This window comes from Lampris incognitus, chromosome 6 (assembly GCF_029633865.1).
Source record: "Lampris incognitus isolate fLamInc1 chromosome 6, fLamInc1.hap2, whole genome shotgun sequence".
Lineage (NCBI taxonomy): Eukaryota > Metazoa > Chordata > Actinopteri > Lampriformes > Lampridae > Lampris > Lampris incognitus.
Window position 1 is genome coordinate 36,334,733 of NC_079216.1, and position 25,878 is coordinate 36,360,610.

Genomic DNA, 25,878 nt, shown 5'->3' on the forward strand with positions numbered 1-25,878 from the left:
CTGATGGACCAGGGCACATCATTTATGTCACATACACTACGTGAACTATATGAATTACTGGGCATAAAAATGATCCCTCACGAGTGTGTATCACTCCCAGACAGATGGGCCCGTGGAGGGATTTAATAAAACACTCAAAAACATGATTCATATGTTTGTGCACGAGGATAGCTGCAATTGGGATAAATGGTTTGATCCTGTTATTTGCAGTACGGGAGGTGCTCCAGGCCTCCGTGGGGTTTTCCTCCAAATTGCTGTTTGACAGAACCCCAAAAGGTGTGTTGGACCTCACTAAAGAAAACTGGGAGAGCGGTCCGAACACCAGTAAAAACAAAGTACAACATGTCCTGGACCTGAGAGCAAAACTCCAGTTATCACGAGAGAATTCGCTCCAGGTCCACGAACAGTAGCAATGCCTGTATAACAGAGGAGCGTTACTACACCAAGTTGCACTGGGAGAGAAAGTCCTCATATTACTTCCAATGTCCAACTCTAAATTATTGGCCAAGTGGCAAGACCCTTTGTGGTCACACAGTGGGTGGGGGATGTCGACTATGAGATTGTGCAAAATAACAGGGGAGGCACAACACAGATTTACCACCTCAATCTCCTAACGGCAAAGAGAGAGGCGGTCCTGGCTTCTCTGGCCACAGTGGTATCAGAGAGAGACGACCGGGGGTACAACAATCAAACAATCCTGCCCCCCTCCATTGTGAGAACCATCTCACTCCCCGCCAGACAGCCGAGGTTGCCTTGTTGCAACAGCGGTTTGCTGATGTGTTCTCCCCCCTGCCAGGATGCACAAACCTCATACAACACCACATAGCAACATCGTCAGGCGTGACAATGCACTCCCGTCCGTACCGGCTGTCCAAACACAAAAAGAAAAATGTTCAGGCAGAAGGCAAGGCCATGCTGGAAATGGGCATGGCCTTGCCTAGGAGTCTAGCAGTGACTGGTGTAGCCCCATAGTCCTTGTGCATAAGTCCGATGGGTCTATATCAGGGGTGGGCAATCTTATCCAGAAACGGCCAGTGTGGGTGAAGGTTTTTGTTCCAACCAAGCAGTTACACACCTGATCCCACTAATCAACCAGTAGAGTCGTTGTTGAGGAACTTAATTAGGAGACACAGATGTGTAATTGCTTGCTTGGAACAAAAACCTTCACCCACACCGGCCCTTTCTGGATAAGATTGCCCACCCCTGGTCTATATGGTCCTGCTTAGACTGCCGCAAGGTGAACAATGTGTAAAAGTGCGATGCTTATCCAATGCCACAGGTTGAAGAACTCATAGACTGGCTCGGCTCTGCTCGCTTTTTTACGACACTGGATTTAACCAAGGGCTACAGGCAGATTCCTTTATTGCCAGATTCTAATAAAAAGACGGCTTTCTCTATGCTGGACAGTTTGTACCAGTTCATGATTCTTTCATTCAGAGCTCCAGCCATGTTTCAACACCTCGTGGACCAGGTGCTGCCACCTACTTGGATACTGTTATCATCCACAGTAGCAGATGGGGGTAGAATATGTGGCAGGTGGCAGCGGTGCTCACAGCCAACCCGAAGAAGTGTCTGGTCAAGCGGCGGGAGGTACGGTATCTGGGGTACCACTTAGGCAGTGTGTTAGTGCATCCCCTGATAGATAAGACTGCAGTGATTGGGGCCAGCCCGAGGCCTGAGACAAAAGACAGGTGAGGGCATTCCTGGGACAGGTCGACTATTACAGGTGGTTCTTCTCCGCCTTTGTGGAGCTGACTAGTCCCCTGACTGACCTCACCCGAAAGGCTGCCTCAGATCTGGTCCAGTGGACAGAGCAGTGTCAGGTGGCATTCAAGAGGGTTAAACAAGCCCTCTGTGGGGAGCCGCTTTTCCAGACACCTTATTTCTCTATCCCTTTTGTCTTGCAGACCGATGTGCCGGACAGAGGGCTGGGGGCCAAGTTGTCCCAGGAAGTGGAGGGAGTCAGTCGCCCAGTGCTGTACATTAGTTGTAAGTTGGCAGAGAGAGAGGACATATAGCATCATAGAGAAGCAGTGTCTAGTGATCAGATGGGCAGTCGGCGCCCTCCACTTCTACCTCCTAAGGTGCTAATTCACCCTCTGTTCTAAACATGTCCTGGCCCAGTGGCTCCACCACATGAAGGAGACCAATACGCTGATCACCCATTAGTATCTCACATTACAGCCTTTTAAATTGAAGGTGGTCCATAGGCCGGGGGCACAGGCAGTCGTGGCCGATTTCCTCTCACGCTCAGGAAGCGAGAGTTGGCTGTCGGGCTCATTCGGGTGATGGGGCACGTGGGCAATGTTTTAGCATTGGCTGAAAAGTAGGTCACAGGAGAACAGATACAATAGGTAGGCTGATTAGTGCTCAGCCTCAGGTGTGCCAAAATAAACTGTTGGCTTTGTATACCGCAGTAAAGCTGAGTCCTTGTCTAACACTGACACGGATGTGAACACAGGACACAACACAAGAGAAGAGAGAACGCGAGCCAGATGCTGCTCTGAAAACGGATAGAGAGCCAGGCAGCAGGGGCTCCAACATCACAGTGTACCAGCCCGTACAGCGTGCTGAGTGAGAGACACTGAGAGACTTTGTAAATAAAAACCTGTGTTCAGTGGAAACTGTGTCCATCCTCCAACCCGAACCCTCCCACTGGCAACAGTCTTGCCACACTATCACGATAAATCATGAGAATGGAAAGATATCAAAAGACATGTTCATGTTTTTTTTCCCTTCACAGGCCAAAATTCATTGCACAAGAGGTTAAGGCACGTTCATTTGGCAACAACATGGTATTATACATTTTATATACTGAATTGTAACATGATTTGCTTTAAAAAGTGATTCCTGAGTTACCTAAACTTAAATTACAAAGCCTTTAGTTAGTCATCATTTGCATGGAGATAGTATAACTTCATGATAAAAGAATCATATACATGAGTTGACATTTTCTGTTAGCTATTTATTGATAAAGATATGATCACACCTGGCTGCTGAGGTTTATTTATTTATTTATTTTTGGATTTCCCCCTCTTTTTTCTCTCCAATTGCACCTGTCCAATTACCCCACTCTTCCGAGCCGTCCCGGTCACTGCCTCACCCCGTCTGCCGATCCGGGGAGGGCTGCAGACTACCACACGCCTCCTCCAATACATGTGGAGTAGCCAGCTGCTTCTTTTCACCTGACAGTGAGGTGTTTCTCCTGGGGTCGTAGCGCGTGGGAGGATCACGCTATTCCTCCATTCCCCCTCCCCCCTGAACAGGCGCCCCGACCGACCAGGGGAGGCGCTAGTGCAGCTGGCCACTGAGTTTTTACCAGGATTCTGTGATATCATCTTCCCAGATGATCTGTGTGTGTGTGTGTGTGTGTGTTTGTGCCCGCACGGGCTTTATCATGGCGTACCTTGTAGTCTCCGTTGACAACAAACTGGCCGCTCTCCCTGTCCCTCTTCCTCTCATCTGACTGGCGCTTCAGCCCACGCACTGACGTGTGCCGGATGACTGAAGCCTCTTTGGGGAGGGGCGGCACCACTGGTGGTGTGTCCTCGTAGTCATAGAGGCTGGGCAAGGGTGGCCTGGGTGGGGCATTGTCCTCGGCCTGAACAGCAATACAATCAACAAAGAAAGAAGTCAGCACACTAGAAGTTACATTAGCTAGCAGGAAGCAAAAACTCATCCGCTATTTTCATACACTTGCATGTTGACGGCCTTGTGTGGGATTCTAGGTCCATATGTACTTCTGCAACTTATATGTTAAAGGTATTCAGTCCAGTTCTGACCTTTAAACCTCTTTTAATCCCAGGTTCACAACTCTCTTCAAGTTTACAATTGCTTATTATTTCCAGTTCAATCTGCCATGTTGGGCGAGAAAACACAGGTTATTTCCATACTAACCTTCCACCATCAGATTGGTGGCAGTCCAGTCAGACTCGAGACTCATGCTACCAACGACCTTGTTGAAACTTCCAGACAGTTATAGTGGGTGGTGGTTGATAACATACCACCCTCTAGCCATTAAGCAAACATAAACATAAAATGCTTCAATGTTCACAAATAGCCTAATCGTAACGTTAACGACTGTATTTCTCAGCCAAGCTGCACTCCCAAGCAAACTGGCTTTCTCTAATATATTCTTTAGTTTTATATAAAACTAAACTTGTTTTTAGAATATCATATGGTTTGCCCTGGCTTGTGCATTCCCAGCCACTGGAAATGCACAAGCCAGTGCATTCTTAGTGCCGGTCCAAAGCCTGATAAATGGGAAGGATTACGTCAGGAAAGGGCGTCTGGCATAAAACCTCTGCAAAATATGTGGATCATAAATTGGATTTCCATACCGGATCAGTCAAGGCCCAGGTCACCAACGGCCGCCACTGGTAATGCTGACCAGCAGGGTGCCGGTGGAAACTATGCTACTGTTAGGCAAAGGAGAAGGAACGAGAGAAGGCATATTTACAGGCAGCGGGAGGAGGAAGGGTAGAAGTGTGGAGGTGAGAGTCGGAGCTTTGAGTGTTGGCACTATGACTGGTAAAGGGAGAGAGCTGGCTGATATAATGAAGAGAAGGAAGGTAGATATACTGTGTGTGCAAGAGACCAGGTAGAAGGGGAGTAAGGCCAAGCACATTGGAAGTAGGTTCAAACTCTTCTACCATGGTGTGGGTGGGAGGAGAAATGGGGTAGGGGTAATCCTGAAGGAAGAGTATGTCAAGAGTGTGTTGGTGGTGAAAAGAGTGTGGGACAGAGTGATGAGTATGAAGCTGGAAATCGAAGTTGTGATGATGAATGTTATCAGCGTATATGCCCCGCAAGTTGGGTGTGAGATGAAAGAGAAAGAAGAATTCTGGAGTGAGTTGGATGACGTGGTGGAGAGTGTACCTGAGGAGGATAGAGTGGTGATTGGAGCGGACTTCAATGGGCATGTTGGTGAAGGGAACAGAGGTGATGAGGAGGTATGGTGTCAAGGAGAAATGTGGGAGGAAAGATAGTGGGGTGGATTTTGCAAAAAGGATACAAATCGCTGTGCTGAATACATATTTCAAGAAGAGGGAGGAACACAGGGTGACGTATAAAGAGTGGAAGAAGACGCACACAGGTGGGCTATATCTTATGCAGGAGGCATGATCTGAAAGCGATTGGAGACTGCAAGGTGGTGACAGGGGAGAACATAGCTAGGAAGCATCAGATGATGGTCTGTAGAATGACTTTGGAGATCAAGAAGAGGAAGAGGGTGAAGGCAGAGCCAAGGATGAAATGGTGGAAGTTGAATTAGGAATACTGTTGCTTGGAGTTCAGGCAGGAGTTAAGACAGGCACTGGGTTGTAGTGAAGAGTTGCCAGATGGCTGGGCAACCACTGCAGAAATAGTGAGGGAGACAGCTAGGAAGGTACTTGGTGTGTCATTTGGACAGAGGAAGGAAGACAAGGAGACTTGGTGGTGGAATGAGGAAGTCCAGGAAGACTGTTAAACACAATCTTGGAAAGTGAGAGGATGTCTGAGGAGTGCAGAATAAGTGTACTGGTACTGATTTTCAAGAATAAGGGAGCTGTACAGAGTTGTAGCAACTACAGAGGTATAAAGCTGATCAGTAAGAGCATGAAGTTATGGGAAAGAGTGGTGAAAGCTAGTTTAAGAGGAGCGGTAATGATAAAAGAGCAGTAGTATAGTTTCATGTCATATGCCATATATACGGAATGTCATATATATGGAATACATATGCGTGAATGAGAGGGAAGACAGCAGAATGGTGAGGATACAAGGAATAGAGGTGGTGAAGGTGGATGAGTTAAAATTCTTGGGGTCAACTGTTCAAAGTAACAGGGAGTGAGGAAGAGAGGAGAAGAGAGTGCAGGCAGGTTGGAGAAGAGTCTCAGGAGTGATTTGCGACAGAAGGGTACCAGCAAGAGTTAAAGGGAAGGTTTACAAGATGATTGTGAGACCAGCTATGTTATATGGTTTGGAGATGGTGGCACTGATGAGAAGACAGGAGGTAGAGCTGGAGGTGGCAGAGTTGAAGATGCTAAGATTTTCGTTGGGAGTGACGAAGATGGACAGGATTAGGAATAAGCATATTAGAGGGACAGCTCAGGTTGGACGGTTTGGAGACAAAGCAAGAGAGGTGAGATTGAGATGGTTTGGACATGTGTGGAGGAGAGATGCTGGGTATACTGGGAGAGGGATGCTGAATATGGAGCTGCCAGGGAAGAGGAAAAGAGGAGGGCCAAAGAAGAGGTTTATGGATGTGGTGAGGGAGGACAAGCAGGTGGTTGGTGTGACAGAGGAAGAGATGGAAATGGATGATCTGTTGTGGCGACCCCTAACGGGAGCAGACAAAAGAAGATGATGATCTGGTCATGATTTATAGAGACAGTATCAATTCTGGAGAGTGAGGCTGACATTACAGGCCTATAGTTCACCGCTCTTTCTTTACAAAATACACCTCAATCTCCCACCCGTTGTTTATTTCACTGTATTGTGAAAGAATACATGAGAAGTATGAGACCTGTGACAGACTGATCTGAAGAGCTTTTACCAACAAAAACATCCTACATACCTTAAATAAAAATGGGATTGCATCATCATGAGTCTAGTAGTCCCAAGCCTACATTTGATAATATATTAAAGTCCATCTTATATCTAAATGCACCTATGCAACTTCCAGCAGCTATGCAACATGCCTTAAATAAAACGGTTATAGTAAAAAAACAAAAACAAAAACAAACAAAGGCTGAAGAAAAGAAAATGGACTGAAAGACTGAATCAACCGTACACTGGGTTTCTTCCATAGCACTAGGTAATGGTTATTACATTTGTCTAACAAGAATCATGGCATGGGCTCAAAACTCAATTTATACTTTTAAAACATGGTGGACCTACATAATAGCTTGTTGTTTCATTACACTGCTGAACCTTTACCTAAAGCATGCCATATGAATGTGTGCACATTAGTGATAGAATTCTTTTCTGATGTGTATGTGTAGTCCACCTGAATATCCTGCACTGTCCTCTTGCACTGGATGCAAGGTCCTATTGTTTCTGTAGCATGTGTGTCAATTTGACCCATGCCATTATGGGCGTAATCCATGTGTCTCCACTTGAATGTTACCAACATTCTGTTAAGTTCATGTAAACAGAGTGTACTTGGTATATAAAGTGTGCCTGATATTGATAACTGATAAAATGACAAAACAGTAACAGCTAAAAGTAAAAGTAACTACTCGAGGCATCCAGGTGGCATGGCAGTCTATTCTGTTGCCTACCAACACGGGGATTGTCAAATCCCTGTGTTGCCTCCGGCTTGGTTGGGCGTCCCTACAGACACAGTTGGCCATGTCTGTGGGTGGGAAGCAGGATGTGGGTATGTGTCCTGGTTGCTGCACTAGCGCCTCCTCTGGTCTGTCTGTTGGGGGGGGGGGGGACTGGGGAGAATAGCGTGATCCTCCCATGTGCTACGTCACCCTGGAGAAACTCCTCACTGTCAGGTGAAAAGAAGCGGCTGGCGACTCCACATGTTTCTGAGGAGGCATGTGGTAGTCTGCAGCCCTCCCCAGATCGGCAGAGGTGGTGGATCAGTAACCGGGACAGCTCAGAAGAGTGGGGCAATTGGCCAGATACAATTAGGGAGAAAAAGGTGGTGGAAAAAAATAAAATAACTACTCAACTGCTGTGGAGTAATGTATTTTGTTACATGAACAAAAAAATTAAACAGAATTAGACTTCCATGGAGTTTCATCGGAGAGTTTCTGTTGAAACCCCAATATTTACATTGCAGCTGGCTTTAACCCTATGAGTCCTAGGGTATTTTCAGGGTAATTTCACTACCTGTACTTTTAGGCTCTTATCTTGGTCATTATGAGGGCTAGCCATACATGCTGTATCTAGTCTAGGCTAGCAGGATCTTCCATCATTTAATATGATACTAGCTATGCATGCTGTATCTAGTCTAGGCTATCATGATCTTCCATCATTTGATATGATACTAGCCATACATGCTGTATCTAGTCTAGGCTAGCAGGATCTTCCATCATTTGATATGATAATACTTGCTGATTCTTTTATATGAGCTTCTATAGCAAGGGGGAAAAAGATTGCATCGATGAAATTGTTATATTTTTACATGTATCTCACCATAAAATGCTGGCAGTAGAGATGTCTTTTCATAATTGTGTAGCAGAGATTGCCTGGAACCGGGCAATATCATAACTATGATGGTGGGATTCTCTGTGACTTAGCAATTTGAAAATATATGTGCTTAGTGCCGACCGGAAATAAATGTCATTGTTTTATTCACTGAAGTCTTGTCAATGAATCACTGGATGAAGAATGTGCTTCATATGAAACAGATAAACATACAATATTCATACACCACCCATTCAATATCCAAACCGCTTATCCTACTCAGGGTCACGGAGATGCTGGAGCCTATCCCAGCAGTCAATCAATCAACCAGTCATTCAAGTTGCATTTTATATAGCGCTTTTCTAGCTGCAACAGCCACTCAAAGCATTTTACAATTCTTTTATAATACATAATACAGTCTCTGTTCACTTATTTACAGGTTTAGAAAAGATGCATTGGACATAGAAAATCAATTTAAGTGTGCACAGAGCATAGATGCTGAATAAGTCAATACTCTTTCAGACTGGATTTTCACTTAAGCGGACCCAGATGTTAAGTGCCTTCAGAAAGTACACATCTCCCTTAAAATTCCAAGGTGTAACGGGAATAAGATGTGAAAAATTTCAATGCATTAAAATAATTTCTCCTCTCTTCATGAAGAATACATTCTACAGATTTATGAAGCAATTTTCAAGAATATTTGATTTTCAGAAATGACAGATGCGTGTTCAACATGTAGAAAAGTATCTACCCCCTCATTACTATGTACGTAGACAGGCCTTTGAAAGCAAATATAGTTGTCAGTCTCCTTGGGGATTTCTGTAAGAGCTTTGTGCAGATTAGATTTTGAAATTTTTGCCCATTCTTCTAAGCAAATGTATTCCAACTCTACAAAATCAGATGAAATGTATTGGTCAACAGCAACTTTCAGGTCATACAACAGATTCTACCAATAGGATTTAGACTTTAGTCACTCTAGAACATTTATTAATATCAATTCTTGGCGGTTTCGCTGTGTACTTTGGTTAATTGCCGCTACAGAACATGAATCATGGCCCTAAATGCAGATTGCTTGTTTACTTAAACAAGTTCCCTCAATGATTTGCCTTTATTTCTCTCCCAATCTTACCCTTGAAGGCAACAAGTCATTGGGCAGCAGGCACAGGACGCGCGCACACATGCACACACGCCAGCGCACACACACGCACGCACGCACGCACGCACGCACGCACGCACGCACGCACGCACGCACGCACGCACGCACGCACACACACACACACACACACACACACACACACACACACACACACACACACACACACACCCCTAGGGACAATTTAGTATGACCGATTCACCTGACCTACATGTCTTTGGACTATGGGAGGAAACCCACACTGACACGGGGAGAACATGCAAACTCCACACAGAGAATGACCCGGGACGACCCCCAAGGTTGGACAACCCTGGGGCTCGAACCCAGGACCTTCTTACTTTGAGGCGACCGCGCTAACCACTGCATCACCGTGCCGCTAAATATTCATATACATTTTACACAATTGAAAATAAGTAAAGTAAGTACAATGTTGTAACTGTAAGAGCATGCAAATAAAATATAAAAAACAAGTTTGAGCTGTCTTCATAATGTGATTACTTCAGTATATAAAAATATCTGACTAGCATCATCACAAAGCTCTGGTTTCGCCCGTTCTTGTGACATGTGTTCCATATTTATGCAATGATGAGGTCATGAGTAATTCAAACGAGAGTAATGGGTGTGGAGATGGACTCAGAGCTGTATGCAGATTGTAACTATGATTAAATTTGATGTAAACTCAAAATTATTTTTCTCACCAATACACTGTTGTACAGACAAGCATTTAGCATCGTTGGAAAGCTCAAGTTGTGCCGTTTCATCTGATATGTGCTACACCTTGCTGCGATGAATACTTCATAAGCAATTCAACTGAGAAGAAGAGATGTGAATTTGGACGCAAATTGCGTCTGTCAGGCTCTGAGGGTTAAAGGTCTACGGGCGGTTGACACTCACTCACCCATTTTGGCACGGCACTGTGAGGCAGGGTGTGGGAGGCGAGACTGGGGTTGGAGGAACGAGGAGGAGGCTGGACCTCTATGCTCTGGGGAGGCACTGTCGGGTCTGACACCGAAGGCACTATTTTCCTTTCTGTTGGGGGTGCATGCAAACACAGAAGAGCTTTTAAGCAAAACTTAGACTGGCTGCATAGAATTAGATCAGTCCACATGCAGTGAAACTGTGATGATTTCTGTGGGTATATTGGATTGTTGTAGCAGGAGAATAATGGGGATGAAATAAATGTAAACACTAAAAAAAAAAAGCAATACAGGAAGTCCCTGGATTACGAACGAATTCCATTTTTGAGTCTGTTCGTAAGTCGAATTTGTATGCAAGTCGGAACAGTTATGTATAGTTCAAATGTAGCATCAATTAGTCAAATGTTTGTCTTAGCATCTAGTATATATTTCACCTAAAACATCATAAATATAATAATGCAGTAATAATAATAAATGTAACTACAGTACAGTATTTATAATTGAGAGAGAGAATGTGTTTATAGGTATTAAAAACATGAAAAAAACATTTCTTAAACTGTTTAGATAGAGAAGAAAAGATAATTAAAGGTTAACACATACACTAATTCCAATTGATGTCTTGCATACCAGAAGGAGCCTTAATTAACTCCCCCCCTTTTTTTTCTCCCCAGTTTTACCCGCCCAGTTACCCCACTCTTCTGAGCTGTTCTGGTCTCTGCTCCACCCCGTCTGCCGATCCGGGGAGGGCTGCAGACTACCACATGCCTCCTCTGATACACGTGGAGTCACCAGCCGCTTCTATTCACCTGACAGTGAGGAGTTTAGCCAGGGGGCATAGCACATGGGAGGATCACGCTATTCCCCCCAGTCCCCCTCCCCCCGGAACAGATGCCCCAACCAACCAGAGGAGGCACTAGTGCAGTGACCAGGACCCACATCCACATCCAGCTTCCTACCCGCAGACAAGGCCAATTGTGTCTGTAGGGACGCACGACCAAGCCGGAGGTAACACGGGGATTTGAACCGATGATATCCCCGTGTTTGTAGGCAATGGAATAGACCACCACACCAGGAGTCCAGGAAGAATATAATGCTGCTTTTGATCCTCTAACCAAATAACCAATTGCCTTTCCATTACGATAATTACACCACTGCATTGCTTAGTGATAATTGTCGTTTCATTGGGACAGAGCCTTTTACATACTCCATTACTCTCCCTTGTCCTTTATAATTGTCCCGATCGTTGATCGACTGTAGCCTAACACTTCTCCAATGTTCGTTGGCTGAACGCTTTATTATTTGCACTTTTATTTCAACTGTGGTCGTTTTCCTTTTCTTTGATGCATCACCATCACTTGCTTCAGATTTACACTGTGAAGCCATGATTATGAGGGTAAACACACATGAAATTCAAGTCAAAACAAAATGCACACAACAACGTTTCGATCCGACAAAATGGCAACAACAGCATGGCGTTGTTCTCCCTCAGGCTGACGAACCACCTAAAACGCGCAGTGTTTTGAGCGTCACGCAAAGTAGTCTGTCCGTTCGTTAGTAGGAAGCATTGTGTGTAACTTGAATTTTAAGATAATAGGCTTTACGGAGGTTGGTTCGTAAGTCGGGTGTTCGTAACCCGGGGACTACCTGTATGATATGGCAGGTATAGACAAGCAAAGGCGTTTGTAATTATAATCTCTCTATGACTGTTTATTATGATCCTGATGAAACAGGCAAATATCGTTCAATCCGTATTATTTTCCCCCTTTTTCTCTGAATTGTACTTGGCCAATTACCCCACTCTTCTGAGCCGTTCCGGTTGCTGCTCTGCCCCCTCTGCCGATCTGGGAAGGGTTGCAGACTACCACATGCTTCCTCTCATACATGTGGATTCACCAGCCACTTCTTTTCACCTGACAGTGAGGAGTTTAGCCAGGGGGACATTGTGCGTGGGAGGATCACGCTATTCCCCCCCAGTCCCCCCCCCCAAAAAAAAACAGGTGCCCTGACTGACCAGAGGAGGCGCTAGTACAGCGACCAGGACACACACCCACATCCGGCTTCCCACCCGCAGACACAGCCAATTGTGTCTGTAGGGACGCCCGACCAAGCCAGAGGTAACACAGGGATTCAAACTAGCAATCCCTGTGTTGGTAGGCAACGGAATAGATCACTACGCTACCCGGATGCCCCTACTGTGGTCTTCTTACCTGGGTTTTGGACTGAGTCAATAGTGATCTTGTAGTTGGCTTTACTGGTGCTCAGTCCAGCCATCACATCCTCAATCCTCCACAGCTCACGCTTCATTTCTGTCTTCTCCTGCTGGAAGGCAAGTCAGAGATGCACGCACGCATGCACACACACGCATGCATACACACACACGCATGCATACACACACACACACACACACACACACACACACACTTGACCCTCCTCTCTTATAAGATAGAGCACACACACGTGTTCCATAACAATTCAAAGACATCAGCACATATCGTGCTGTACCTGTCATATTTCTTTGGTATATATACTATATCTTGGTAGTTTTGAGTGGAAAGTAAAAAAAAAAAAGAAAGTTACGGTTCTCTGTATGGCTGTTTCCTGTTCAGAGATGCTGTTAAATATACACTGTGTGTCCAACATTCAAATATTAATGCACCATTTCTTTGCAAACACTTTGTCTAGCTGCTATTTAATATGTTAGTTGGCAGAGGAATCAAATTTAATCAATAAAATGTATTACAAATTATAATCACAATTTCCAGTTTCACTTAGCAGATGCTTTTATCCAAAGCAACATACACCTGAGAAGTGGTTGGCTTATATAGCGTTTGGACTCTAAGCCACAGAATCTCACTGGATCTCCAGATCTCCAGCAGGAAAGCCGGTGTTCTCACCTACTGAGCTACCCATCATTATTCTGTTACTCCATCATTCACTATTCAGGGAAATAAATGACCCCCCCCCTTTTTTTCTCCACGACTGGACCTGTCGAATTACCCCACTCTTCGAGCTGTCCCGGTCGCTGCTCCACCCCCTCTACTGATCCAGATGACTCTTCTGATACATGTGGAGTTAGTCGCCAGTCGCTTCTTTTCACCTGACAGTGAGGAGTTTTGCAAGGGGGGTGTAGCACGTGGGAGGATCACACTATTCCCCCCCAATTCTCCTTAAGAGGCATCCCAACCGACCAGAGGAGTCGCTAGTGCAGCGATCAGGACACATACCCACATCCGGCTTCCCACCCGCAGACATGACCAATTGTGTCTGTAGGGAGGCCCGACCAAGCCAGAGGTAACACGGGGATTTGAACCAGGATCCCAGTGTTGGTAGGCAACGGAATAGACCGCTGTGCTACCCGGACACCTGATAAATGATCTTTTAAACATTTGTTCTTTTTGGATCAGAATGGTTTATTTGTTTTATTCAACAATTTGTGTTACTGGCACTCATAACAAGCAATAAACTTGCTGTTTTTAGAAAAATGAGAAATTTGCTGTTTATTGATGTGATATTCATATCTTTTGCCCTAAGGTATACCAGTCATTTGCTACAGATTGTCACATGCTCAGTTCTGGTTGGGTTTCTGTCCCCCTACTCCAAGTAATAAGTCATAAACTTTGTTAAGCAATATAGATGGACAAATTGTATGCAGTTACACTTGAAAATGAACATTAAAGGTAAGAAGCTTAATCGTGAGTTCCATTCAAATGTAAAGTATTTCACTGATTCTTATTCAGGAAGACTTCTGGAACAAGAGAATTAGCTTAAATTTCTGGACTAACAATATTATAAGCTACTGTAGTGCAGCAAGTGTAAAGTTGGCAAGGAGCCAGGGTCAAACTGTCCCAGTAACAGAATACTCCTGTAACCTGGAGTACAGCTATGGTTTCACCCCCCCCCCCATTTCCGGCATGGGAAGATGGCGGCATGAATTCACGTTTGTGGTGACCTCATCCAGTACCGTCCATGCAGTGTCTTTGTCTATGTCTGCGTCTCAAGTTTGTGTCTTCGTATAACGGCTGGGAGAGCTGAAGCTGGAATGGCTGGGAGAGCTCGGTCTGCTGCGTCCTGTGGGCCCAGGGACCACAGCCTTGCCTGGAGCTGTGACCAAGGAGGTAACACCAAGGGCGGTCTGACAGGACACGGAAGTGGGGCAGGCTATGCTAACTGCTAGCCCATGCAGACCAGCAATTCCAATAAAACCGAGGGCAGTCTGGCGGCGGCCTCTCCTGGGGTTGACTGTGGCGTTTTTGGTATCGTCATGTGGAGTGCAAGGAGGTGTGTCAAGGGTGTCTGGGTGAGGGAGCTGGCGTTGGATCAGCCGGGGGAGCCTGGTCTGCTGTGTGTGTCACTTATTTTATATTGTATTTTAAGCTTGTGCAGAACTTTTGTTCAACTGTGGTTGTTTTAAATGTGCTATATAAATAAACTTGACTTGACTTGCTGTGACCGGTGGGCCCAAGGACCATGGCCCCTGCCTGGAGCTGCACCCAAAGGCGGTCTGACAGGATGCGGATGTGGGGCAGGCTAAGCTAACTGCTAGCCCATGAAGACCGGCAGTTCCGACAGTCATCTTGGCTGGCGTTCGTTCCTTTGGACAGTGATTTTTTTTTTTTCAGTGTGGATATATGTGTTAGTTTAGATATATGTGTTAAGTTTGGATATGTGTTTTTGTCTTTGTGTTGCATTCCTGTGGGCTGGGGCAAATGATATTTCGTTTCATTTCATGTATGGAAGTACATGAAATGAAATAAAAAATAAAGTTTGCCTGATTCCTGATTTTCATTGAATGTCAGGGATGAAGGAAGATGGGTAAGGTGGTGAAGCGGTAGGAGTTCCTACAGCTTCTTATAATAGTATAACACAATTATTATCTGATGATTCTCATTAACTGTCAGCTTAGAGGAGGAAAAGAATGAATGACGCTGTTTCGAAAGAACCACCTCACAAACTAGGCTGTGTGAAAAAAAGCCCATGGTTAATCTTACCTGAGGGGTGGCACTGTTGTTCATATGGGCCTGCAGCACCGCCCTCAACTGTTCCACGGAGCTCTCCAAACTGATATACTCCTCCCAAGCTCGTGCCATCTCCTGCACCACACACACACACACACACACACACACACACACACACACACACACATGCAAGTAATACATGTGACTGCAGAGATGCATGTAGACACACATTGCACACTCATGCATCTTCACAAGTCCACACATATGTGCGCACGTACACACACACACACACACTTGTATAGAGACGTTCAGGCATACCGTGGAGACGCGAGAGATCTGGGCTCTGATGGTTACTAGGTCCTCCTGTAGCAACCTCTGCTGGTAGGCGATCTTATGCATATGAGCCGGCTGCTCCTGGTACTGCTCCATCTGCTGGTGGGACACATCCAGCACCATCTCCAGCTTGTCCTGATGGAGGTCAGAATTCACAGGTCAAATGTAACACAGCAAGAGGTCAATAGATGACGTGAAAGGGGACTTTAATGACCCCCTGTAACAAACTGGCTTGTTGCAGTGGAAGCATATGCACTTTACCCATGGGTAAAATACATTTTAAATGTAGTTTAAAGGTAAAAGTAGTACTTGTACATTGAGAAAATAAGAACTATTACACAGTGAGGCTACTGGGCTCTACTTAAAAGTAGCCTTACGGTGTAATAATAATTATTTTTCAGTGCTCTTCCACAGCTGAGTCAATGGGTTACTTTGGACTGGTTGGTAGAATTTGACTGTTTTTTAGAGAGCAGCAGATTAATGGGATGTACCTTGTCGTCTTTCAGTGAACAGATCCTGGCCTCTAGTTCTTTCAGGGTCTTATCCTGCTCACACAGCCGACTCAGCTTCACCTGCAGGGGGAGACACAGACCTCGGTATACCACTAATCTGGCAGAACACACTGTTTGAGCAGAAGGCTTTCATGGTTATTTTTTTTTGCATGGGTCATTATTATGAACTCCAATGCTCAACGGTGTGTGTGTGTGTGTGTGTGTGTGTGCATGTTTTCCTTTGATGCGAAGGTTGCTAATTCATCTCTAACCCTGCCCTTCTTTATGAGACTATATGGAAGGAACGTGTGTGTGTGTGTGTGTGTGTGTGTGTGTGTGTGTGTGTGTGTGTGTGTGTGTGCATTTTCTGTTCATGTAACACAGTGGCATCTGTTCCTACACTCACCCGTCTCATTAATGGATAATTATTGTGAGTGAGGCCATTATGCAAAACAGATGCAACAAACACGCCTCTTTTTGTCAGTGTCAGGGCAGCTCCGAGCCGCGTTAATTAATCCCAGATTAAACACAGCAGACACCGTGGCAAAGGTTGAATCAATTAAATTTCTCATGAAAAAAATAAAATAAAATAAAAGTCATTTCAGGAGTGTGATAAGACTGAATGAATAGCTTGATGCAAACAAAGTGTTTAGCTACTTACCATGCCATCCCCACCCACACAATAAAACATGATCTTAAAACTACATTTGCCATTCTGGCAAATCAATTATTTATCATGTTGTTGTCTCGGTAGTAATGTCGCTGTTCAATCACATCAAATATTTATCAGAGACAACGCTCATAAATTGTTTAAATGCAGTTGAGCACAAAGTGTACAGTAAGACATGCTGCCACAAGAGAAATAAGCACTATTTGAAAAGCTACAGAAAATGATTTGGTGCAGCTCTTCTGGTAGAAAACTGGATTTTCACGTTGTATCTGACAACAGTAAAACACAAGGAAAGATTGCAGAGAACTGAGGATGTATTTGAAGCATTATTTTTTTTAATTCTACCCCCCTTTTTCTTCCTAATTGTATCCAGCCAATTACCCCGGTCGCTGCTCCACCCCCTCTGTTGATCCGGGGAGGGCTGCAGACTACCACATGCCTCCTCCAATACATGTGGAGTCGCCAGCCGCTTCTTTTCCCCTGACAGTGAGGCATTTCGCCATGGGGACACTATTCCCCCCCAGTTGCCCCTCCCTCCCAAACAGGCGCCCCAACCAACCAGAGGAGACACTAGTGCAGCGACCAGGACACATACCCACGTTCGGCTTCCCACCCACAGACACGGCCAGTTGTGTCTGTTGGGATGCCTGACCAAGCCAGAGGTAACACAAGGATTCGAACCGGCGATCCCTGTGTTGATAGGCAACAGAATAGACCGTCACACCATCAGGACGCCCGTGTTTGAAGCATTCTGGTACATCACTCTATCTTGTACTTACGTCCACATCACTTTCTGCAATCTTGACGGGTTTCCCTGACTCTTTTACGGTCTGACTTCCCACCACCTAGAGATGGAATCAGACACATGTTTAGATGCCGGTCATGTGGTATCATCAGTGAGCACACTTCACTGTAAAGTGGTACTGAAAATACAAAATGATACAGACACACAAAGACCAAATACTAACTAATACAGGGCTGAGGTGGATTGACACATTCCTGTTGCCTTGAGAACATGACAGTGTGACTTGACTTTTGGCACATGAAAGCAGCGGCTGTTGTGTAAACCCCAGAGGTATGGACACTGAGAAGCCCCGAACTGCACAAATTCCACAAAATCCCTCAGACAGCATATGTAAAAAATCTCCCTTCCCTAGAGAGAGACCCCAGTATTGGAAATTGGGGGGGAGGATCACACCTTTAAGAATTGAAACTGAGCTAAATTATCCTAAATGAAGTTCAGGTGCCGCTGGTGTGTCTGACTGCGGGTTCTACAGGCTTCTACAGTGCTATCACTTGAATAGCACATGCTCCAACACTAAAAAAACAAACAAACAAACAACCAACAAACAAACAAACACATGCTGCTTAGAAAAGCAAAGGAGCACATGTGCCAGTTAGGATTTCGAGGTAAGGACGTCAATACTTTTAACCAGTAAATTCCTATCATGTGTCCCCATATGTTTCCTTCTAGGAGCACATGTGCTCTTCGGGAGACAAATAAACAGCATGTCAAAGTACAGCTCTGTGGTATTTTAAAGGAGGTGCATCGTTTCAGAGACAGCTGGTTGAAAGCAGCTGGAGTTTCAACCACCGTGCCAAAGCACATGCACTGCCGAGCCATCCCATGCCCACTACTCAACAGCATCACTGTCACAAGCGGGACACGAGGAACGAGGAAGGGAGGGGTCAAAGGTCACAAGCGGATCGGTAATTCAAATGCCAGGAAAGCCAAGGAAATGGCAACTATAAGCAATGGGATGGTCCTTCTACACAGGCATGGATGCGTGATACTCTAAACATCTTAGCACGCACACACACACACACGCACACGCACACGCACGCACACACACACACACACACAAGTTTTCCTATAAATTTGAGGACCCATGATGACTAGATTCATTCCATAACCCCAATCTTAACCATCAGAACTACATACCTAACCTTAACCACCTTAACTCTTACTTTAAACTAATCCTAAATCCAGCCTTAACCCTATAATAGACCCTTGAATAAGTGAGGACCAGCAAAAAAAGTCCGTGATTGTTAGGAATTCAAATCGGTCCTCACAAATATAGCTGAACAAGTGCGCATGCGTGCACACGCACGCACGCACGCACACACACACACACACACACACACACATACATACTTACAATGGCTATTTAGAGTATTCACCCCACTTGGACTTTTTCACAATTTATTTTTTTACAATACAGAATCGCAGTGTGTTTATTCCAACTGATCAACAGAAAAAAGCTTTAAATGTCAACAGAAAACAAATTTCTAAAAAAAATCTAACTTTGTTTTAAAACCTCTTTGAATTCTCAGTTGAGACCAAGTGGAAGAAGGGTCTATGGTCTGAGCACACCAAAATTTAGCTTTTTTTTTTTTGGCTTTTATACTAAAAAGAGCGTTTGACTACGAACATAGCATCCCTAAAGTGAAGCATAGCGGTTGCAGCATCTTGCTGTGGGGACGATTCTTCACGGTAGTGCAAGGGACACTTGTGAAGATAAGAGCATAAAATGAATGCAGCAAATTACAAGGAAATCCTTGAGGAAAACCTGCTGCAGTTTGGAAAAGGATTCAAAAGCATCAGTGTCCTGTAAGTCCAAGTGTGTATGTTTTTTTGCCTTTCTCTTTTTTTCGGCAGAACTTTGAATCAAACTTTACTGAGCATGAGCAAATGTACAATTTTGCAGATAAGCCAAAAAATTGCAGCATGTAAAAGTGCAATCCCAGAGGACACCAAGACTGTAACTGCAGTCAAAGGTCTGTCTACCAAATATTAACTCAAATGTGGTGTGTCTGCTAAAAATTAACTAATATACTTACGTAATACATTATTTTTGGCTTTATATTTGAATTTGTTTAGATACAAAACAACTCATGGACATGGATGCGTTGGTGGATGGGGTCAAAGAAACAACAAACTGATAGCAGAGTCATAAAATTAAAATATGTTCAGCAAGGCTTGAAAATGAAAGCACGGAAAGCTTAAATTCCTGCTAAGTTGGATCATACCATTTCTCCTCCTGGTATATAGACACTTTATTTATATTTTTGTCATTGTGCAGTTGTTCGATTACTATGAATTAATTCTCTGCATCTAACCCATCCTATTGTATAGGAACAGTGGGCAGCTGCAGCACCCGGGGACCAACTCCAGTTCTTCTTTCCATTGCCTTGCTCAGGGGCACAGACAGAAGTATTAGCCCTAACATGCATGTCTTTTTGATGGTGGGAGGAAACCGGAGCACCCAGAGGAAACCCACTCAGACATGGGGAGAACATGCAAACTCCACACAGAAAGAATCTGGGACGGCCTGAGGTTCGAACCCAGGACCTTCTTGCTGAGAAGCAACAGTGCTAACCACTGGGCCAGCGTGCCGCCCTATGAGATAGCTTTCAACTCTGTAGTTAAATGCCCTTATGAGCCTCATGCCTACTGAACACACAGAGAACGAAAACCGTGTTACCAAGTAGAGGAGGTGAGCTTGTGGATGATGGCGGTGTGTCAAAGAAAGGTGTTGATGCTCGATGGTTGTCGCTACGGAAGACATTTTCCTCCTGCCTTCTCTTTAACTCATATTCTGATGATAAATTGTGATGATATGTGGAATAAAAAGGGTTTTTCTGTTATCAACAATACTGATTCACTTTTGTTCATTTTAGTTCCTCCTCTCTGCTTTGACGGAGCAGATTTACTCCCCTTTCTTCCTCTGTGGTCCCGCTCCTCTTTCATTTCTATTGGTTAGTGGAATCAAAAGTAACACTGATGAGCTCTGTGCATCAGATAAAGTTGAAATAACTGTAACTTTGGAAAGAGGGGGCGTGATCACAGTGCTCGGCTCTAAGTGGTCGGGTCCCTGCATTGGATTGAGATTAATCAAAGCGCCACCACATTCAAAGAAAACACTACAGGTAGAATCTTATATGAGTTTTTGTGTTTGTTTGTTAATTTGCTCTTTCTCCTGTTTTAATTTTGTATTTGTGACTTTGCATGTTGTAACCTTGCTTTTGAAAATTGCTGTGGAATCAAAGTTATATTGTTATTGTTATTATCATTATCAATTTATAGAAATCTGTGTTTGGGGGCGTCCGGGTAGTGTAGTGGTCTATTCCGTTGCCTACCAACATGGAGCTCGCCAGTTCAAGTCCCATGTTACCTCTGGCTTGGTCGGGCGTCCCTACAGACACAATTGGTCGTGTCTGCAGGTGGGAAGCTGGATGTGGGTATGTGTCCTAGTTGCTGCACTAGCACCTCCTCTGGTCAGTAGGGGCACCACTTCGGGGAGGAGGGGGAACTGGGGGGAATAGCATGATTCTCCCATGTGCTACGTCCCTCTGGTGAAACTCCTCACTGTCGGGTGAAAAGAAGCGACTGGCGACTCCACATGTATCAGAGGAGGCATGTGGTAGTCTGCAGCCCTCCCCGGCTCAGCAGAGGGGGTGGTGCAATGACCGGGACGGCTCAGAAGAGTGGGGTAATTGGCCAAGTACAATTACAGAGAAAAAGGAGGAGAAAAAAAATCTGTATTTGCTCATCAGCAGCAGGGAGCCAAATTAAGTCTACTCTACATCATTGTTGTAAAACAATAAAATATGAAAAAAAGTTTTGGAGGGAGAATACGTTTTCTAGGTAATGTATACACAACGCACACACCCACCTACACCCATGCACACACCCACACACCCACAGAGAGCTTACGTTCATCAGGGGCCTGAGAGGCCCAGCAGTGCAGTGCAGTAGTAAATTGTGAACTGCAAGGATCAGGGGCTCTAGAGCTCTGATCTGGGAGTCAAAACCAGAGACACAGAGCTGTCATCACAAAATGGTGGCTGCTTTTTGTGAGTTGTATGATGGCTGCCTTTAAAAACCATGCAAGAGTTACCAGCTTAAGAGTTGTCAGTAAACAGTCTACTGCTATTTGTTTGAAAAAAAATTATATATAAATATCATTGTTGCTTATACATATGCCTGCCCCTCATCACTAGTAACTGTGTCACACCTAAAAATCCTCTGGTCTGGTATAACCATTCAACAACAGGACAGAAATGTATAAGTTATTTTCAGCAAATAGCAAGTGTATTAGTAGAGGACCTTGGACTTGAGACTTGTGTCGAGTCAAACACAGAAGATTAGAACATGCAACTGAAAGAGGAAAGAAGTCAAAGGCACAAGGAAAAGGCAAGAAAAATATTCCCTCCGTTTCCATGTCCCACCTTCAGGTCCAGATATTCCAAATCTTTCTTCAACTGCATGTAGGTGTCATCAACCTATCAGGGATGAAAGCAGAGAAAAGAGTGCATTTTTGATTTGTAAAAAAAAAAAAAAAAAAAGGATAAATGTTCAATAGCTGAGTAACCTAAACAAGTGCTTCCTGTGCTATATGCCACCAGGGTCCACGTGTATGCAGATTTTCAAATCCAACCAAAAACTACGCCATCTTATCCAGCTAAATAACCCTCCTTAAAATTAGCTAGTGGAGCATTTGGTTGGAATGAAAACTTGCAAACACTTGGCCCGCCATTGTTGTGAACACTCAACCTAAATCAGTCAAGCATAAAGAAGTCTACTTCACTGAATATTCATTGCACAGGGGTCATTACGAATTTAAGACTTGTGAACCTGTTGGCAGCACATGAACGGGGTTCCATGCTTACACCTTCGATCACAATAAGATGTGCATGTGCTAACATGCGCAACACGCGCGCGCGCACAGCCATACACATCGATTAAAATGCATTCATTTCTCTAATTTGATTTGCAAATAGCACTGCTTGGTCTCATTTTTTTTTTAGGACAGACATCTCAGTTTCCAGTATAGACTGCAACATTCAATGAAAATCACGCTTCAAATGTCGGGCAGAGTGAGAGATAAAGATATCGAATGGACCAGTTAATGAAATTAAGACAACACACCTAGAGCCAGACAGTTAGCCAGAGCATGGGATGCCTTCGCAGATGCTAGCCAGGTAAAAGCACAACCTGGTTCGGGTAGCACTGCCAGAAGCAGGACATCGAAGCTGATGAGCGAAGAATATGACACGGAGGGTAAGCTGATGGATCACTTAAGCGCAGGACCTTTTGGTAGAGGTTGTCACTAATATACTGTGAGCAGAAGCTTCTGTAAACCGGAGTCAAATTCCTCGTATGTATAAGCACACTTGGCCAATAAAGTCGATTCTGATTCAGGTATGTCACAGTTTCTGTTGCAGCCCTTCAGAGATTTTGTTTTTGTAAATTCCTACCCTTTTATCATCCTGAAGAAGGGTTTTTGCTGAAGATGTACATACAAAAGGACAGCTGTACTTTACATTCACATCGTTCCAGATATTCATGACTGAGGGTTGTTTCTACTCAGTCCTCTATGGGTGGCTGGCCACCGAGCTGCCACACTGGATATGTTGGGATTTAAAAGCAGTTGTTGTGAGGCATCTACTTGTCAGGAGGGATAGTCTAAATTAAACTATTTTTTTTCTTCTGATTTTTTCCCCCCTTGTTCTCCCCAATTGTACCCGTTCTATCACCCCACTCTTTCGAGTCGTCCCGGTCGCTGCTCCACCCTCCAACCTCCTCCAATACATGTAGAGTCGCCAGACGCTTCTTTTCACCTGACAGTGAGGAGTTTCCCCAGGGGGACATAGCGCATGGGAAGATCACACTATTCCCCCCAGTTCGCTCTCCCCTCCGAACAGGCAGCCCGACCGACCGGAGGAGACGCTAGTGCAGCGTCCCCGTGTTGGCAGGCAACGGAACAGACCGCTAAACTACCCAGACACCCGAATTAAACTATGTTTTACATGTAAAACTGACACATCCTGATAAGTTGATTAACTAAGTCAAACATAAGGGGTCACATTAGCATGTTTCAGCAGTTCTTACTTTAAAGAATAGATATAGAATTCTACTACTTCTGAGGAAACCAAACTTTAAGACATTTCTTTGGTGTTGGATAGAATTTTTTGAATTGCTAATCTGCGGAAAAAATAATCCCGTTTTTTTATCCCAAAAATCAGAGAAATCTTTTGGATGGGTGGGGTCAAAAAACATTTCACACAGCAATTTAAGAACATCATGGCTTCCACTCATCCAAAAGGTCAACAAAGGAATTCAACTGCTCAGCTGCAATGGTTTCCAATTCTACAATCAGATAGTAAATCACGTGATCTCTCTACAGTGTATTGTGACTGTCGATCGCTGATTTAGAGGCAACCTCTACCAACTTAAAGGGCGACTGAGACAGGCATGCTGCAGGGGGCCCCCACCTGGGTGACGCAAGACCCTAGCGGGGCTGTCAGGCCCACATGTCCCTGGTGGGACATAGTAGTAGAGGCGGAGTTGAGGAAGGGCCTGGTGGTAGACATGGCGCTGAGCAGGTCGTGGTGGTGGTAGGGATTTTTAGGGCTGTTGAGTTGCTGCAGCTGGGCTAGCGTGTGTTGACGTGCAGAGGCCATCTTGGCCTGGTGCCGACGCAGCTGAATGAGCAGCAAGGTGAGCTCCTCGGGCTGTGTGGCACGTTGGGAAATTGATCACATCAGTACCAATAACCACTGTGACTTTCAGTGAAACTTCTCACATTTCACATAAGGAAACCCTGTGTTGACACCACCAGCAACCACATCACCCTGCAACTACCCAACTGCTGATATGAACCAACTAATTTCTGACTAAAACACCAATACATGTTTGGCTGCTGATGGGAGATGTTGCCCAGAAATTCCGCTGCAGTTGACTTTCCAAGGTGACTGCTTTCAACATTGACTGACATTGTCCTGGTTGTAGAACATGAATGAACTTGAGGCTGCAGCTTTGTTGAGTTGTCAGCAATGTGAACGAGTACCACCAATACTTTGAGAGACTCATTAGCGGGGCTCAGAGAAAAGGAAAGAGGAAAGGACGTATTACTCCCACACAAGTGGCAAAATTGCTTCCAAACTACAGCACAACTTTCTGTTTCAGATTCCAAAAAAGGAGTTAATGGAAAAAAGGACAGAAGGCAATTCACACATGCTTTTAAAAAAAAAAGCCATCAAAGCAGAATCGTGTTGGCAGTAGGTTAGAATTATTTTAAGCCAAAGGGTGTGTTTTTAAGTGGGCATGCTTACCGTTTTGCCATGAAGGCTGGGGGCACTAACTGTGTGTGTGATGTAGCCAGTGGGAGGCATGGACCGCCTCTCAATTGTAGCTGTCTGTGTAAAAAAACAATTTAAATAATTTATTTAGAAATGTGATTAAAACGACTAATATTGAAACGATTCCAGATACCCAATATGATTTAAGGCTGGTTAAAAATAGATATTCATTATTCTTGACAGGTCTGATATACATCACACTATGAACTATATTAATATCACACTCGCAAGAGGCTTGAACTATACAGCCTCCCTGGCCCATAGAGAGAGCTGTTCAAATTGAGCAAATGCTAAACACTAATAATTTAGCATCTTGCTAAACACATTACATTTTAGCAATTTCCTTAGAGAAAAACTATTTAATAGAAGCTGTCACTATGCACCACAGTTGATCATTCGTTTGCACAATTCAGATTAAAAAACAGCATGCAATTCATTCTGTACATGCACAAACAAACATACACAAATACACATGGAAATTTTTTTACCGTCAATCAGTAAATAATACTACAATAAACGAATACAATCCTTGTCATGGCACAGATTCGAATTAATCCCTATTGGGGTTCAAAGAAATCACTGCAACTTCAAACCTTGTCATCATTATATTTTTCAATGTGATTGCCAATGTAGTTATGCTCGTTTAACAGACTGGTTTCCTGAAGGCTGTGGCTGCATTTGTAACCCAAGGCACTGAAACAATCATTCTGTTCACTAGAGCAAAGTGCCAACATCCACCCCAGTGCTGTCAGGATTACTGCCACTTTTTTCTGGTTGAGGAACTATTGTATTTGATGTTCAGGCTCTTGAAAGGAAGAAAGTGCAATGTTCAATGTCTTGAAGAAACACAAATAACAGGCAAGGGGTGAATTAGTTCCAGAGGCGAGCACAACCCAAGTGATCCACAAGAGTTGTTTTTGAATACACCAAGGGCATAAACCCAAATAGGCCCTAAGGTTTCACTTCCCAACGACAGGAATTGTGGATATCAAGGAAGCGTTACGAAACTACGTATGCAGCAACCTTCTCATAAATCTTTCCTCCTTTGCTGGACCCAAGGTTGATAATGCTCCTGTCTTTGAAAAGCACTCTTTTC

General features: G+C 44.4%; 1 protein-coding gene across 8 annotated transcripts in view; it reads right to left on the reverse strand.

Annotated features, from left to right (window-relative positions):
• The window catches only part of plekha7a (pleckstrin homology domain containing, family A member 7a), a 230,886-nt gene that overhangs the window by 22,355 nt on the left and 182,653 nt on the right, over positions 1–25,878 (reverse strand). For 7 of the 8 annotated variants that reach the window (XR_008810349.1, XM_056281279.1, XM_056281277.1 and 4 more), the window contains 9 exons: positions 24,756–24,839; positions 21,870–21,923; positions 17,417–17,482; positions 15,968–16,048; positions 15,462–15,611; positions 15,177–15,278; positions 12,396–12,507; positions 10,170–10,300; positions 3,407–3,601 (listed from right to left, as the gene is read on the reverse strand). Coding sequence is in view for 7 of the 8 variants with exons in the window: in XM_056281279.1 (XP_056137254.1) it covers positions 3,407–3,601; positions 10,170–10,300; positions 12,396–12,507; positions 15,177–15,278; positions 15,462–15,611; positions 15,968–16,048; positions 17,417–17,482; positions 21,870–21,923; positions 24,756–24,839 (975 nt within the window). In the remaining variant the exon portion in view is untranslated. The remainder of the gene's footprint in view (positions 1–3,406; positions 3,602–10,169; positions 10,301–12,395; positions 12,508–15,176; positions 15,279–15,461; positions 15,612–15,967; positions 16,049–17,416; positions 17,483–21,869; positions 21,924–24,755; positions 24,840–25,878) is intronic. The other variant, XM_056281276.1, reaches the window with a different exon arrangement.